Source organism: Rhopalosiphum padi, chromosome 2 (genome assembly GCF_020882245.1).
Source record: "Rhopalosiphum padi isolate XX-2018 chromosome 2, ASM2088224v1, whole genome shotgun sequence".
In the NCBI taxonomy this organism is placed as follows: domain Eukaryota; kingdom Metazoa; phylum Arthropoda; class Insecta; order Hemiptera; family Aphididae; genus Rhopalosiphum; species Rhopalosiphum padi.
In genome coordinates, this window is record NC_083598.1 from 62,274,757 (window position 1) to 62,290,596 (window position 15,840).

The 15,840-nt window shown below is 28.1% G+C and overlaps 2 protein-coding genes across 3 annotated transcripts; one reads left to right on the forward strand and one right to left on the reverse strand.

The window, feature by feature from the left end:
- Positions 1–555: 555 nt before the first annotated feature.
- On the reverse strand, positions 556–3,673 carry LOC132921433 (uncharacterized). Of its 2 annotated transcripts, XM_060984457.1 has the most exons (3): positions 3,598–3,673; positions 3,469–3,533; positions 556–2,382 (listed from the first exon to the last, which is right to left on the reverse strand). In XM_060984457.1, exons 2-3 carry the CDS (start codon positions 3,531–3,533, stop codon positions 957–959), a joined length of 1,491 nt encoding a protein of 496 aa, XP_060840440.1. In that variant the 5' UTR covers positions 3,598–3,673; the 3' UTR covers positions 556–956. The 2 variants fall into 2 exon arrangements, with proteins under 2 accessions (XP_060840440.1, XP_060840441.1); XM_060984458.1 differs by having other exon boundaries at positions 3,469–3,666.
- Positions 3,674–10,908: 7,235 nt separating this feature from the next.
- Positions 10,909–13,545, forward strand: LOC132922727 (uncharacterized). The gene is made up of 4 exons (XM_060986390.1): positions 10,909–11,025; positions 11,115–11,288; positions 12,329–12,484; positions 13,096–13,545. Exons 1-4 carry the CDS (start codon positions 10,963–10,965, stop codon positions 13,294–13,296), a joined length of 594 nt encoding a protein of 197 aa, XP_060842373.1. The 5' UTR covers positions 10,909–10,962; the 3' UTR covers positions 13,297–13,545.
- Positions 13,546–15,840: the final 2,295 nt, after the last annotated feature.

The following is a 15,840-nucleotide window of genomic DNA, read 5'->3' on the forward strand; positions in this document are numbered from 1 at the left end:
TTCATGATTTCTAATCTGTGTATAATTTATATTGGAAACTACGCATGGATTGTAAATATAAAACTGTTATAATATAATTACTATAATCTATAAGTACCCAATTCCCCTACGCTAATAATATACTTAATGTATAACCAATTAAACAACGGTGGTGTTCAAATACAGCTATAGGAATCACTACATCATTTTAAATTTATATAAAAAAATATACTTCGGCTAAGTATTAGCAATTCTTAGTACACAAACAAGTAATTTCTACTGTACCGTTCAATCGTAGGTACACATACGTATAAGTTTAACGAAAATGACAGAGGTATAGTGTGCTTATTACAATTTATATTGATTGTTGAACAAATAGTCTTTTTTAAATAAAAATTTAAAGTTTAGATGTTAGAATGTCATAATGTTTTAAGGCAACTTTTTATTTCGTTCATCTAAAATGAAATTTTTATTAAATAGATTACGTTATGCTTGTGTACTGCAAATACTTATATTTATAGCTAGTTACTTGTTAGTACATAATATATATTATTATAATCTATGTTTAGGAATTTATAACATAACATGCACTAAAAACAAATCAAATATGCACCAAAACAGAACCATTTCGACTGAAATTTTTATTTTATAATTATTTGTTTTATTTATTTTTCTCTTTTTATATAATTTTATCTTTGTCATAACTCATAATATATCAGTGTATTTTTTAATAAAAACAAAAATATCAGTCAATAGAGATGGTCACCGACGGCGATTAGCGCAAAGCTTATATATTAATATCACGTGAAATTTACATAATAGCGGTAAGACATAAGCATTTTATTTTTATAAAATTATTTTCGCAGAAAATAGCTGAAGAAAAAGCACTAAAAAGCCAATAAATAGCGTGTAAATATATTAAGACAAGCAAACACCTAGGTAGGTACCGAAGCCTATAACTATATGCCGTTCTGAGACTATTTCATATTTTCCACGCAACTCCGTCGAGCGGTTCGCCGCTGCGGTCGAAGTGCCATGTCGTCGTAGGGCACGACGGGATCGAGCGTGTAGTAAACGTTGTTTACGGTCGGCGGCGAAGCGATGGCGAACACCGACGGCATTGCGGTGTTACTGGCGCCGATACCCGTCGCCGGAGAAGGATTGTTGTAGCCGGTCTGGGATGCGTGCGAGGCGGTGGCAGGATGCGGTGGCGGAATGGCGATCGAAATCATTCCGTTGAAATCTGCTACGTTTTCCTGTACTTGGTAACCGCCCGCATCGCGGTGACCATAAACGGGTTTACTGAATTGGTGATCGTGCTGCAACTTCGAAAATCCATACTCGCCGAGGTCGCGATAAGCGGCGTCCGGTCCGGGCGACGCCGTGTCGACTGCACCGTGTCCGTATTGATCGCGTGCGCCGCCGGTCTCGATGGCACCGAACTTGGCGGCGTCCCTGTGCAAGTCGTCACTGTGCTGTTGCGGTTCCGGATGCCCGGTCGGTCGGCTGCCTTGGTTTTGTCCCCGGAAACTGGGATCGGTCGGGTCCGGCGCGCTCCACAGACTTCCGGTGTTTCCGCGCCAGGAATCGCCGAACTGCCCGAGCGAGTGGCCGCCAAAGTGTTCGACATTTTGACGGCCAAAGGGCCAGCCGTTTTTGGGATCGCCGACGTGCCTGTGGTCGCCGACGCGCACGTGTCGATGGTCGCCAAAGTGCGAGTGTCTGTGGGCTCCGACGTGCGCGGGCTTGAGATAGCTGAAGCGCACGTCACCGTGCTCGTGATCGCCCGCCGGGCGCAACACGCCGCCAAAGTGTCCGTGCATCGCTTGGACAGAGTGGCCGCGCACGTGATCACCGACTGCGTGCTTAACGTCTTCATCGCCGGCCTGCTTGCCGTACCACACGTCGGTGCCGTAGTTCCCGCGCACACGGTGACGCGGGCGGTGCACGTGGTGCTGGGGATGGTGCAAGCCCGCACCGTTTGCGTTGGAGCCGTACGTCGTGTACGAGTGGCGGTGCGGTCCGCGGCCGGTGGCGCCGTCGCCGTAGTGCTTGTGCAGGCCACCTTCGACCCGCGCACCGTGTGCGGTCGACAATTTCGAGGGATCTCCGTCGCGCAAACGGCCGTGCGTGTGATTTCCGTCATAACCGCGACCGCGATGGTCGGCGGGTCCGTGACCGCGTTCGTGGTACCTGAAAGTCGACGCTACCGTTTGGTTCTCTTCACCGTGCGTCCCGTTAGGCGCGTCGGGCGGCGTGGGTCCCTCGCGGTAGCGGACTCGATCCGTTGACAGCGTCGAGACGGTTTCCGCGGGAACGGGTTTTTCGATGATCTTGTAAATCATTTTCGTATGGTGCATCTTTTTTATGTGCACCGGCACCGTTATTATTATCCGTTCGGTTCTGAAAGTTTAACGATGTTATTATTAATGACTGTGAGTTTCATTATGACTCGTCCATTTTTAAATGTATACTTATAATATAATTATATTAAATAACAAATTATGACTAATTTATGTTTAAAAAACCATAGCAGTTGTTATCCGATATGGAATCGAATGGAAAATACGTGTATAATCTAACCTAATCTGTGTGGCTACGTCATAACGTAAATATAACTAATTCCGGTGTTGGGTATTCGTCGTTTCGCTTGATATCTACTGAGATTTAGTTTCGAAGAAAATTGAATTATTACTTTTGGTGGGTTCACGTTATGTTGTTTGTTTAAGTTAAAAAACAAAATAAAAAAAAACAATTAATTGTCTTCAGGGTTTACAATAATGATTTGAGAGATTTGCTGTACTGCTGTGTATCGGGCGTTCGATATATATAAATATATATACTTTTTTAATCTTAGTGCACCTAAATCAATATTTATACCGAATGGCAAAATCCGTCACAGGATAAATGTTCTGCAGCAATATACATACAAAAAGTATTGATAAAAAATCGTTTGAAACAACACAAATATATAATAACCTAGTTGTGAACGAAAAAATAATTATTGGCTTAATGATAGATTTTAGGGCGTGTAAAAACATGGGTTGATAACATTTTTTATTGTTTCGAAAAATCACTGGGAATATGTTAATAATACATTTTTTAATACCTAGATAATAATATATCATCATATTTATCAATAAAAGTTATATGTTACAAGAACTTTTAAAGTTACTTTATTGTTCGAAAAGAAAAACTCAAAATTGAAAGACCAAAAGCATCTTTGATATTTCAATTATTTTAAAATGAATCCTAATGCAACCTAACAAAACATTTTTTTATACTTATTATCAATGACGGTATAAAAAATTATAATTACATTTTTACGATGATTATTGACTATTGTGTCTAATAATAGTGTTGATGTAATGTTAGGGCGGTGTCTTAAACAAATATTTACCCATATAATATATTTTATAATGTGTCTACTATTATAGTTATTTATACATGTATCAATACTTAGTGTATTATAAAATATAAGACACCTACCCATAAACGGTTTTGAATTCCACCATACAATCGATGATTAGTATCCACCATATCAAAAAAAACATCTACAAATAAACAAAAGAATTTTAAAAAAAAGGCACAGCTACGTAAATGAAAGACAAAGTTTACTTGGTATATTAACGTTTAAATTGGACAGATTGTCCTTGTAGAACAGTAATTGCACCAAACACATTTAATAGCATCACTACCTTCTTATGACTGAAACAGTGAAACGTTTATGGTGAATATTGTGGGTGTGCAACATCAATACTATAGATAGCCGTTAACGATGTAGTGACCAGCCAATATGAGTTTTCTATGAATATTTTCCCAGCCATCCGGAAATGTGAAATTTCTCTTTCTTGTGGGCTTTAAAACAACAATAAGTCACCATTTACTGTTATTCAATTGTTTTATTGTTGTGTGTAATATTATATTATATTTTTGAACCGACTCATCCGTAATTCGCAAGCTGTGACGAAATCAGGATATTTCATGAAATTGTTCTCAACAAATTAACCGCTCTTTTCTTCCTATTATTTTTTACAATACATATTCTCAGAACGCGAGGAGTAACAACATTTCAAGTATAATATAATATAACTCTAACGAAATTGGACATCGTTGTTACTTTGGTTGTTTAGATAATATGTTCCAATATGACGTTCAAACGGCTGTACTCAGCTTTACGTAGTTTATAATTATTATTAAACGTCCTCTTAAATTTATTATTGTTGTTATTTAAGTTTCGCGGGGGGATGGGGCGTTGAGGGACAGATTCAAAATCACACATCATTGCCGTTATACGACCTGCTGGTACGTTTGAAGATATTGTTTGGGAAATTATTGACGTATCTATCGGGATTATTGGTTTTGCAATATTGTGTTGGCGGTTACAGCATCAAATTGGCCATTTTTTTTATTGTTATTATTATTATTTTTTTTTATCTTTAAACAATAACGGTCGGACAGGGTTTAACGTCAAAATTGTATCGGAGGTATGTAACAGTGACAACAATCTCGGCTGCGGCGGCAGTTACGTTCAACAGACCATACCCCATCTAGAGGCCGTTGCGCAATCATCGTCGTCGGGACCAGATTGACGCCTCACGGGTGAAAGTAAAGGTAATTTGCTTCTCCGTTTTTCTTTTTGGATTTTCCGGTATTCATGTCAAGGTTAGTAGCTGGACATTGTAAATATATATATATATATATTAAAATAATATACACGTATACAATATAATATAATATATTAAATAAATAATGTTGTAGCGAACACCAAAACGGAACGACAGACGTGTCAGACGAAAATTTTTATTATTGTTGCAAAACATGATGCGATAATGTACGTCTTATTTTCAGAATAGAAATAAAATATCATAACGTCCATGACGTATTTGAAAATTTAGAAATAGATATATAGTGTTTCGCTCAATTGATAGGGTTTTGTTTTTAAGGTGTTTTAAACGAAGATATTTAAAGATATTTTATACTTGGATATTGAGTTGAATTATAATTTAAATATTTCATATAGGTATATCAGAAAACTTATAAAAGAATTTAGCAAATAATATTTAAAATTTTGTAATTTTATTAACTTTAATTTTTGTGTACATATACATATATATGTATATAGTTAATTTTAAAAATATATCTTTAGTAAAGTTAACATTATATTTTGCTTTAAATCAATATAACGGTTAATTGGTTTTCTTTTAAGTATGTATTATATAAAATATTTAATTTAAATGAAAAAATAATATCCAATGTACTATGTAGCATATTATTATGATTTTAAAATTTAAGAATTTTAGTCTACTTCTGATAAAGCTACTATATTAAATATGTTTAAAAAATAGTAGTAGTTTTTAATTTGTGTTAAGATCTACCTAAATTAATTGCATTTTTGATTAATACTGGATGTGTAGAACATCATATGATACAAATACGTACGGAAAATACATATATTATACATATTATATAGAAGGTAGAATAAATAGTTTAATTTTATAATTATAGAAAATAATATATTTACATGGGAAAATGTATATTAATCACTTAATATAGATTAAGTATAAATAATAAAATAATAGGTACTCGTAATATTTACGCAGACAAAAGAACTAATAGCTTTTATTTTTATAAATTATTTTTGCATAATAGAAAACCTTTAAAATAATAAAAAAAATCCTTGAATTTGTATATTGTGCATAAAATGAAAATGAAAATGACCATGTATATAGAACTTGAGAATTTGTAAATTATTTTTTTTTTTTTTAATTGAACTTAAAAAAACATCAACAACAAAGGTTATTAGTTTTTGGTTAAATTACTAAGTGTTGGTTAAAATTACAATATTTATATGGTGTTAATTATCTATAGTTACTATTTACATTTATATTACAATTTTCTTAACAGTAGGTTTAAATTTTAGAGTACAAATCAGATTTTTTGAGGAAGGCTAACATGTTCAATGTGTTTTCGTTATTCGGTCCTAGAGCTTCATATAAGTTGAGTGGATTGTTGTATTTTTTTAAATCTTCTGAATATTGATAACACTCTGTTATTATATGCTTCACTGTTAGTGTGACCCCACTGACTGTGCATTGAGCGGGTTCTTCTTTGGCCATTAGGTGTTTGTGAGTCAGCCTTGTGTGACCTATTCGGAGACGATTTATAATGATTTTTTCTCTTCTGCTGAGATTTGGATTTTGCCAGTTTAGAATTGTGTTTTTTATTTCGTTGAGTTTAGTCCGTTGTTTGGACCAATGCATTTGCCATTTTATTAGTGATTTGTTTTTAATTTGAATTTTGATGTCATCATATGTTACGATGTTCAGAAACTGTAAATTATGGTTGTTTGGTTGTGCCGTTTCCTTTGCTGCTTGGTCCGCCGTCTCGTTCCCCCTTATATTTGTGTGACCTGGAACCCAAATGAAAGTGATATTTATTCCCCTAAGCTTTAGTTCGTTGGTTTTTCCTTGTATGTTCTTGTAAATTATTATCTTTTACCATGGGTGCAATTGGCGAATTTCAAAAAGTTATTGGATAATATTATGAAGTATGTCTTTCATCGATAAAATCTATTAATATACTATATGAATTTAATTTAAACAGTTTTTATTTGATTATTTAAAATAAGTAAATATATTAATCGAAATGTTCTTTTTTTTTTTAATTATAGAATCCAATATTTTTTATTATTAGTTACAAAGATTACAATTAGATGTAATTTAAGGAAAAGATAGGCAAATTGATATTTTGGAATTTTTCTATTTTTGTGAATTAGTAGCAAATCAATATAAATTAATATTAATGTTTTTAAAACTTATCGCCATTTGGTTTATTAAATGATTTATTTTTAATTGGCAATACACTTCCGCAGACACAGGTGATGTTAGCCAAATATCATGGTAACATTTCTTTATAAGTCACTTAAAACTAAAAAAAACATCTCTGTTAAAACATAGTGAACTAGTTATGACTTAAAATCCGTTTTTAATATTAAAACCTGTTATTCAAAGTTATATGGTCTGTGGTTTAAATACTATTTTGTTATTTTGGCTTTAAAATTGCTGAATTTTATATTCATGAATAAAAACTAAGCTAGAATGAAAAGAAATAATTATATATTATTTCGTGTTAATTGAGTGGTGTAATAATATTACTTTATAGATATACTATGGGTCTATGTCAAATGGAACTAACCTCTATCGCACACAGCTCATATTACTCATAAAGCCTATACTATAGGCAACCAAAACTATATACGTACATATTAATTTATCTGAATAGTAAAATAAACTAATTTAAATCTCATTCTTACGCTCTAAATCTTGTCGACTCAAACAAGGTCGATTGCAAGATAATTGGAGCTAATCTGCTATTTGATAGCACTAATACATCTAAAATCAGTCAATAAAGTGGCTGAAGCATTATATTCTTGTTATTTCATTGGTTTAACTTAATATTTAGGTTAAAATGTAACTATATAAAATGTATTGCTTATTATCAATAAATTTAAATGATACAGTTAATCAAATTTCATATGTTAAAAAAATTTGAAATATTTAATTATAGGTTATATAAATTATGAGTAAATAAAGAAAAAAATATCAGATAAGTTATATACATAATTTAGCATTGTGTAAATATACTATCACATAAAAATAAATACATATTATTATATTTTTATGAATTGCGATATAAATAATTTAAAAAAATATAATATACAATTTCATAATTTTAACCATAATTTATTATATAATGTATTGTAACAAAAATATAACAAATGTATTATTATTCAATAAACCATGGTAATATGCGTGTTTTCAGTAATCTGATAAATTAAATTATAAATAAATTTATATATACATGTATAATATACATATTATATAATATTTATATATAATATTATCAGAAGTTACAAATAAATAATACAAGGGTATTTAGATTCAAACAATTTAGTTAAATATTAAAACAAATTTAATTTAAAATAAAATATTTAATGGTTTCATAAAATAAGTATAAATTTAACATTTTTTGTATGTATAATGTATACAATGTATAAACATGTATTTATTTAATTTATACTTAATTTGAGTACGTGTTTATATTTACGTTGCAAAATGTAAGTTATAATCATCAATAGTTTTAATAATTTTTAAATTACAAATGTATTTAAAACAAATAATCATATTTGATCCACAATAAGTTGTTAACAATAGGACCCGATTCAACTAGGTATTAATACGTGAAAATTATTTCATTAAATTTGATTTTCAGTTTAAAAACAAATCTAGTGGAATGGTTTACGAATATTCATATAGATTAATTTCTTTCAAGCAAATGCTATTTTTTTTATTTAGTACATGTGTCATGTACAAAGTCATGTAAGTAATAAACAAGTTTGTATACTCATATATGTATATATTTTTATAGTTATTAATTATTATTTAAGTCTAGATAACCAACGTGTTAATTAAAATATTATATAAGTAGGATTTAAAACAATAATACAAATTTATTTTTATAAAATACAATAAAAGTCTTGTTTAACAAAAGTAAAATGGTAGAATAGCAATTAGTCTTCAATATATTTGAAATACATATAACTTAAAAGTATTTCAAATATTAAATTCTGGAATAATGACAATACATTACTAATTTTCTCCTTTTTAGGTATGTCGGTTATAACTATTCTTATATACAGGATGTAACTAGTCTTTAGGTTAGGACATTAGGTTCTGACATTATTGCATTTGCATTATTATTGAATTTGTCAAATATACGAGTTACGCTCTTTATAGATTTGAGGGTGAATACATTTTCAAGTACATACCGATTGAGGTGTATACGTATAAGTTTAGATTTGTGTTTAGTATTCCGATTGAAAAATGATGGGAATATTATTGGAAAATTTAAAGTTTATATTTACTTTTTTATTCAATGAAAGAAAAATTTGGTAATGCGAATATTAACCTTCACTTTATACAATATAGAAGCCCAAATCGAAAACAACAGAAAGATATTATGTAACAACTATTAAATTTTCATTTAAAGAATTTTGATTATTACATTACTAAATTATGTCATAACTACTGGTGAACAATGTTATTCAATATGTCTATAATATGAAATAAAAATATAAGTTGTTAATATGCATTTTTAATAACTATATAATAAACTTAAGTAAATGTTTTATTTGTGAATCATTTATGTGTGTAATTTATGTATCGATTTTTAATAATAAGTTATATTATGTATAACGTTAAATGGTTTTTATTTCGTTTTCATATTAACGTACTAAACATTCATTCAATTAATTTATTATCCATAAGCTACACTTAAAAAAATTTAAATTATATGAACTCGAAATACTAGTAATCAAGATGTTAGCCCTTATCTATGAATGCTGCACCGGTGGCACAGTGAAACTGCAGATGCGCTTGGCGAATGATAAAACACGAGATTGCGTACGGCCGACGCATCAACGATCGGTACGGGTGACCAAAGGGAACTGTACCGCGAAAGACGATTAAATATCGGACGGTTAAAGTAACACGGCATGCGCCGCTTCGCTCAAAAATGCTTAACACAAAACCGGTGACGTGTTGATGAACAGACCGGAAAAGTCGGTGACACAGACCGCATGTAATCGCAACAGCCTAAGGTAACTCCGCGAAAATGACAAAAAGATTATAGTTGTAGAAAAGTCTTCTACCCTGTGTGCTGCACTCATACGGGCAAATTCATTCGAAATCACAAGTAAATAAAAGGCAACAGTTTGGATATATTCTTCCGTAGGAAGTCCTGATTCATATTGTCGTTCCAATGCCGTAAGTATGTAACAATAGGAAGGTAGCACGATATGGGTAAAAGTTCGCAGGCACTCCAGTATACTACAATCACACTGAAAAAAAAAATGTTCAAGAATATTATTGAATGATAATTACCATTTAATCTATTTATTATTATATGATTATTTTCTTGTCATCATTCAATGTAACTTAATCCGAACTTATAGTTTTATTATTCTAGTATTCATCTGTAATAAACTAATAATTAATAGCACATATATTGATAAAATGTTGAGATTAACAGGTGTGACCGCGTGGCTGGTTTAGTGGCTTTGTCACATTTCCCGGATTACGTTCAATTAAACAATAAAAAGCTCAAAAGATGAATTTTGAGGTAATGATATTGATGTATTATGTATCTATGAAAAAGAAATATAAACAATATTTCACAATATAATTTATTTAATTTTTTATTCATTAAATTTTATGACACTTAATTAATTAAATTTTTTTTAAATTTATATTTTATAAGTTTATGATCTTACAAAGAACAAAAAATAAATAAGATATAAATGTTTTATTTTTTGAAATATAAATATCAAAGATAATATGACGTATAGGTTTCTATGAATTTAATTTATTTTTCAAACAAAAAAAAAATCTAAAAATCCTATGATCTAATAAAACTAAACATAAATAATGCATAGATAATAATGGGCATAAATGCACAATAAATAATAATACGCATTAAAGCATAATCTGTGTATACATTTATGCTCATTATTATTTATTTGACATTGTTGATATTTGTTATTATCAACATTGTTGGACAATTAATTCATTGTTTATTAATGAATATGAAAAGTATTATTTTATTTTAATATAAAATTTCTATGTTTTTATTTAACTCAAAAGAATTTTGAATAATTGATATGATCAAGTATTTTGTGAACAATGATACCTACTGAAAACAAAATTTATAAATATATCTGATTTTGTGATATTTATCATTAGTATGAATTCATAATGTTTAGATCATAAACAACGATAGAAATAATAAAATTACCTAGGTATGAATCATGAATATATAGCTATAATAATTTGAATTACACGTTTCAGTTTTACTGCTACAGCTGTGATGAGAATTGTCCTAAACATATTAAATTTAATTTACAAGTTAAGTTAATTCGAGAAAATGAACTTTATTTGTTTATTATTTATCCATTTGTATAAAATATTTATTTTGATCCATCTAATAGTAAGTTATTGCATTTCCAATGATTTTATTCGATTGAATACTATTATAACACTATTATAATATTATTTATTATTCATAATTTATATCAGGACTCATTAAATATTTTGTCATCGTTGAAACGTGAAGTACGCTTTACCGTATTTGAAGTTATCAGCGTAAACCAAACTGTTGCAACGGTCGAAGAAGCAACATTTAAACAGTTCTATGATAAACAATCGATATTTGTTAGTGCTATTGTACACGAAAGTATTTCTAAACTTGAGGCAAGTAAATATACATCTATATATATATATTTTTTTAAGAAATATGCAATCTGTACTCTGGGGCGCAATACGAATATTGTATGCTATTTTATAGTGATATTGAAATATTTGATTGAAGAAGCTATCTAGTAATGGTACTTAGTGTCATTTTATTTTAAAATTGAAAACAAAATTAAGATCAAATATTGTATTTAAGTCAGAATTTTGTTAATTTTACGTTTCAGAATCATTTATTTTTTATGCTATATTCTGTTCTATTTCTATAAATTTAAGTTTGTGTTTTTAATTTTTTTTACTCCTTTCTTATTAGGCCAATAGATAGAGTGTGTTTCTTGGTGTTTAACAAAAATGATAATATTAATTATCATATTGATTAAGAAGCGAGAAGAGTTATTAAATTCAACTACTAAATATTATAGGTTTAATAAACTGTAACTGACTTGATTGTCGAACACGTCACGTAGGTTTATATTTAAATATGTAGAGTAATAATAATTACAGCTTTATATCTAGTGATCTAACAATCTTATAAAAATAAATAACTAAACGGTAAACCAAGTATAAATTAAAAAACAAGTTTGCGCGTATTAGTTCTTTGTCGTACTTAAACTGCAAATAAGTTTTAAGTATCTTTCCCATCCCTTCATCTAGTTATATTTACTTTGAAGAAAGGATAAATATTGTGTTCTTATCAAAAATATATTCAATTGTCGTTTTTTTTTTTTTTAAATCAAGAACTATCAAAGTATTCATATTGCAATTTTATTTTGTAAGCAATACACATATGATTTAACAAACTGTAAATAAATATATAATAATTGTTTTAAAATGATTAAAAGTTGTTATAAGTAGATGTTTGGGTAATTCAGATAACTTACTCCGACCACTTTACATAGTCATGAGAAATATAGTTGTCTATAATAAGTATTAATATTTTATTATTGATGAAAATTGGAATAATTAAAATATCAGCAATAATATTTCTATCTAAAAATGTTTATTAATGCACAAGCTTTTAACTTTATTTTTTTATACTCTAGGCAACTTTTACAGTATCCAAATGTAAAATGCATTACATCGATTGTGTCAATGTTGTATCGTATGATATTCGTGATGTTTGTCCGAAAATTAAATTTCTTACACAATTTTCTGACGCTAAAACATCAAACGGCAATTCAGTAAAATGTCCTATACGTGTAAGTGTAATCTGAAATTAAGAATCGTGCTTACTTAAGTCACTTAAGTCAAAAACATTACGCAATACATAATTCAATTCAGATAGTATTAAAGAGAAATTGATTATAATTTATAAGTATCGTAATTCATAATATAATAGATACTTAATTTATTGGAATTAAATAATTTCTTATTGCGAAATATATTATTTTTTCAATAATATAGACTATAGTTTATATCGTATGTATCTGAGATTTTTGTTTTAATTAAGAAATTAAATAATTAAAAAAATTTTAGTAGTAAAGTATCTATTTTGTATAGTAACTAATAACTAGTATGTTATTTTTGTGTTATATGAATAACATTCCAGATTAAGATAATATTGTATACTATATACAATATACATAGACCATATATATATATGCAAAAATGATATTCCAAACATATCAATGTTGGCGTTTTAAATTATTTGCAAAGGGATTGTTAATGCAATTGTTTTTATAATACTTAATAATATTATGTAATTTAAAGTACTTATAATTTTGAATTACATACTATTTAAATATTTGAAATAAATATTTTATAACATTTAAATAATATCAATCAATCTTTAATTATTTTAAATTTGTAGGGTAATTACGACTTCAAAAATATTACACTCGATGCTGAAAAATTCGGGACCATGTTTAGTTTTCCAACGGAAAAATGGTGGGAAAATTATTGGAAATTCAAAATTTTACTTTACGCTGAAGATAGAACAGAATTTGCTCGTTCAACTTTAAATTTTTACTTTATAGAGTTTCGAAGCCGAAATAATCAACAAAAAATCTAGCTATACTAGTTAATTATTTTAAGAATTAGGTTACAATTTGCATGTATTCAGGTATCAACAATAATTAATGCAATTATGTTATTTATTTTTATTATACTTAGGTATTATAGTTTAAACACGTGTATCACTATATATATGTAACTGTATTATCATTACCCTTTTTATTTATGCACAACTATGGTAAAAGGGATTATTAAAATATTTGCTTATAATATTTTATTTGAAAAATAAATTATTGTAGTAAAGGTACGTATTGTATTTTTTGTATTCGTGTAAAGGGAACTGTTATTGAAGAAAAACTGTTTCCACGTTTTTAAAATTTTTTTTTACTGAAACCAATAATTTATATAAATTATATTGTGAGCTAATGATATGTATATAAATTATTAATTGTTTTCTTTTCAACATTAGTAACCAGCCTTAAGATAATATCTATCGTTATGGCATTTATGTGAAATAATCCGTGCATTAAATTGTGGTTGTTTTTAACTCTATTGGAGTTTCTACCGTGTTTAAGGCCACAATCACCGGATTCGGCCAAACCTCAACATTTTGTAAGCTGTATGATTTATACTAATCAGAAAACAAAACATAGGTATTATCGTGTAGTACCTCACATTATAATCGCAATGATCATCTTAATAAAATAGCACATACTGATTTTGTAATAGTAATCATAACTATTTGATATTTAATATTCTTAGAAAATACATATATAAATTAAAAAGTTCAATGATAACATCAATATATATTATAAATGTATAATATTTGATGTTATTAAGATAATAATGAAAAAATGAAAAAAAACTTAATATTTTAGTATTTTGATGTCTGAAGAATGTTGAAGATAATGTTAATTTATGGATGTAACATTTTAAGCATAGTAGGTATAGATTACAGCATATAGGTACAGAAGTTATCTGCTGAGATGTGGGTTTTTGATCATTTGCTTTATGCCAATCTTTGTTTTCAGAATTTTTTACATCAATTATAAAAACGTAGTTATCAATAATATCACTAAAATTTCAAAAATACACATAAAATAAAAAAATAAATAATAAAACCGTAAAACTATTTGAACTAAACGAAAACGGTTAATAGTTTGTATAAATTATTATTTTTTAATATTTATGTTCAGAAAAATTAACAAAGTCGTCCAAAAGAGAGGAAGGCTGATAACTCCGTCATCCACCTTTCAAAACCTTTACTGTTTTATTAATTGTACATTTATACATAAAATAAAATGCTTAAAATAATTATTTTTCGATAAGTACTGTTATAATGTATATAAATGCTTTCATGGAATTCTATTCAAATTAGTAGAAATAAAAGTTAAAAAATTTACTTAAATATTCAAATAATAGATTTCTACGACTCGAGTAACACACACACACACTTTATTGGAACATACAAGCTTTACAACTGATTTCTTAAATAATAAAACATACATTTTTATGTCTTAGACCATTTGACTCATTGACTTGTTTAAAATATTATTAAATAATACTAATCCAGAATCGAATATGGACAATGATTATATTGTTAATTACGATTAACTCAAGCCTCCTTGACTATATATTTGTTTGACACTTTGACAGAATACTTATCCTTCAAGAGTGTGATCAAACACAGATTTACGATAAGAATCAAAATATTACAATATAAAATATTTTTAAGTAAATAAAATAAAATATCACATTAGAACGTATAAACTATAAATAGTATTTATATTAATTATTATAATAATATATTAAATTTTTTATAACATATTCCAATGTTCCTGATGAATAACTAGTGCTATCTGTAGTTATTCAGTAAATTCATAGTAAATATTTTTATTTCCTAGAGTGAGCTGTATGTATTAAATCAGTTTCTTCAAGGTGAACGATATCATGATAATATTATATTCTATTATAAATTTCTATTTGTAAATTACTAAAAATATTCCTCGGAATAAAAATATAATTTTGGTGGATTAAATATTTATAAGTTAAGTCTTTTGTTACACAATATAATTATTATGAAATAGGAAAACTATTAAAAAACAAATTATTTGACTATGCGTATTATTATGACAATATTATTTTTAGTTGTTAGTAATGTTACTTATCCATCTAAGTTGGTAATATCTAATAATTAAATTTTCTGATAACAACAATGAACATGTGTAGTATAATATACTGCGAAATTAAACACCATTAATTACAGATTCGAGAGTAAACAACAAATTACGTTTATTATGAAAGCGCAAAGGTAATATAATTTTGTAGTTTTCTATAAGATATTATTACTAAAAACATATTATTAAACTAAACTGCTGTGTAAAAAAATAATTTCATATTATTATTATATTGAAGCTATTGTATTTAAGCTTTGAACAGATTTATAGAAGAAATAAATCATATTATTATATTAAATCAATGTTTTTAAGTTTTTATTCATTAGTAGTCAGTAAAATATTTTCATGACTTAAATAAAATATTATTTATAACTGTAATTTTCACTGTATTTTTGATAATTACTATTTTGAAAGAAATTAAATCC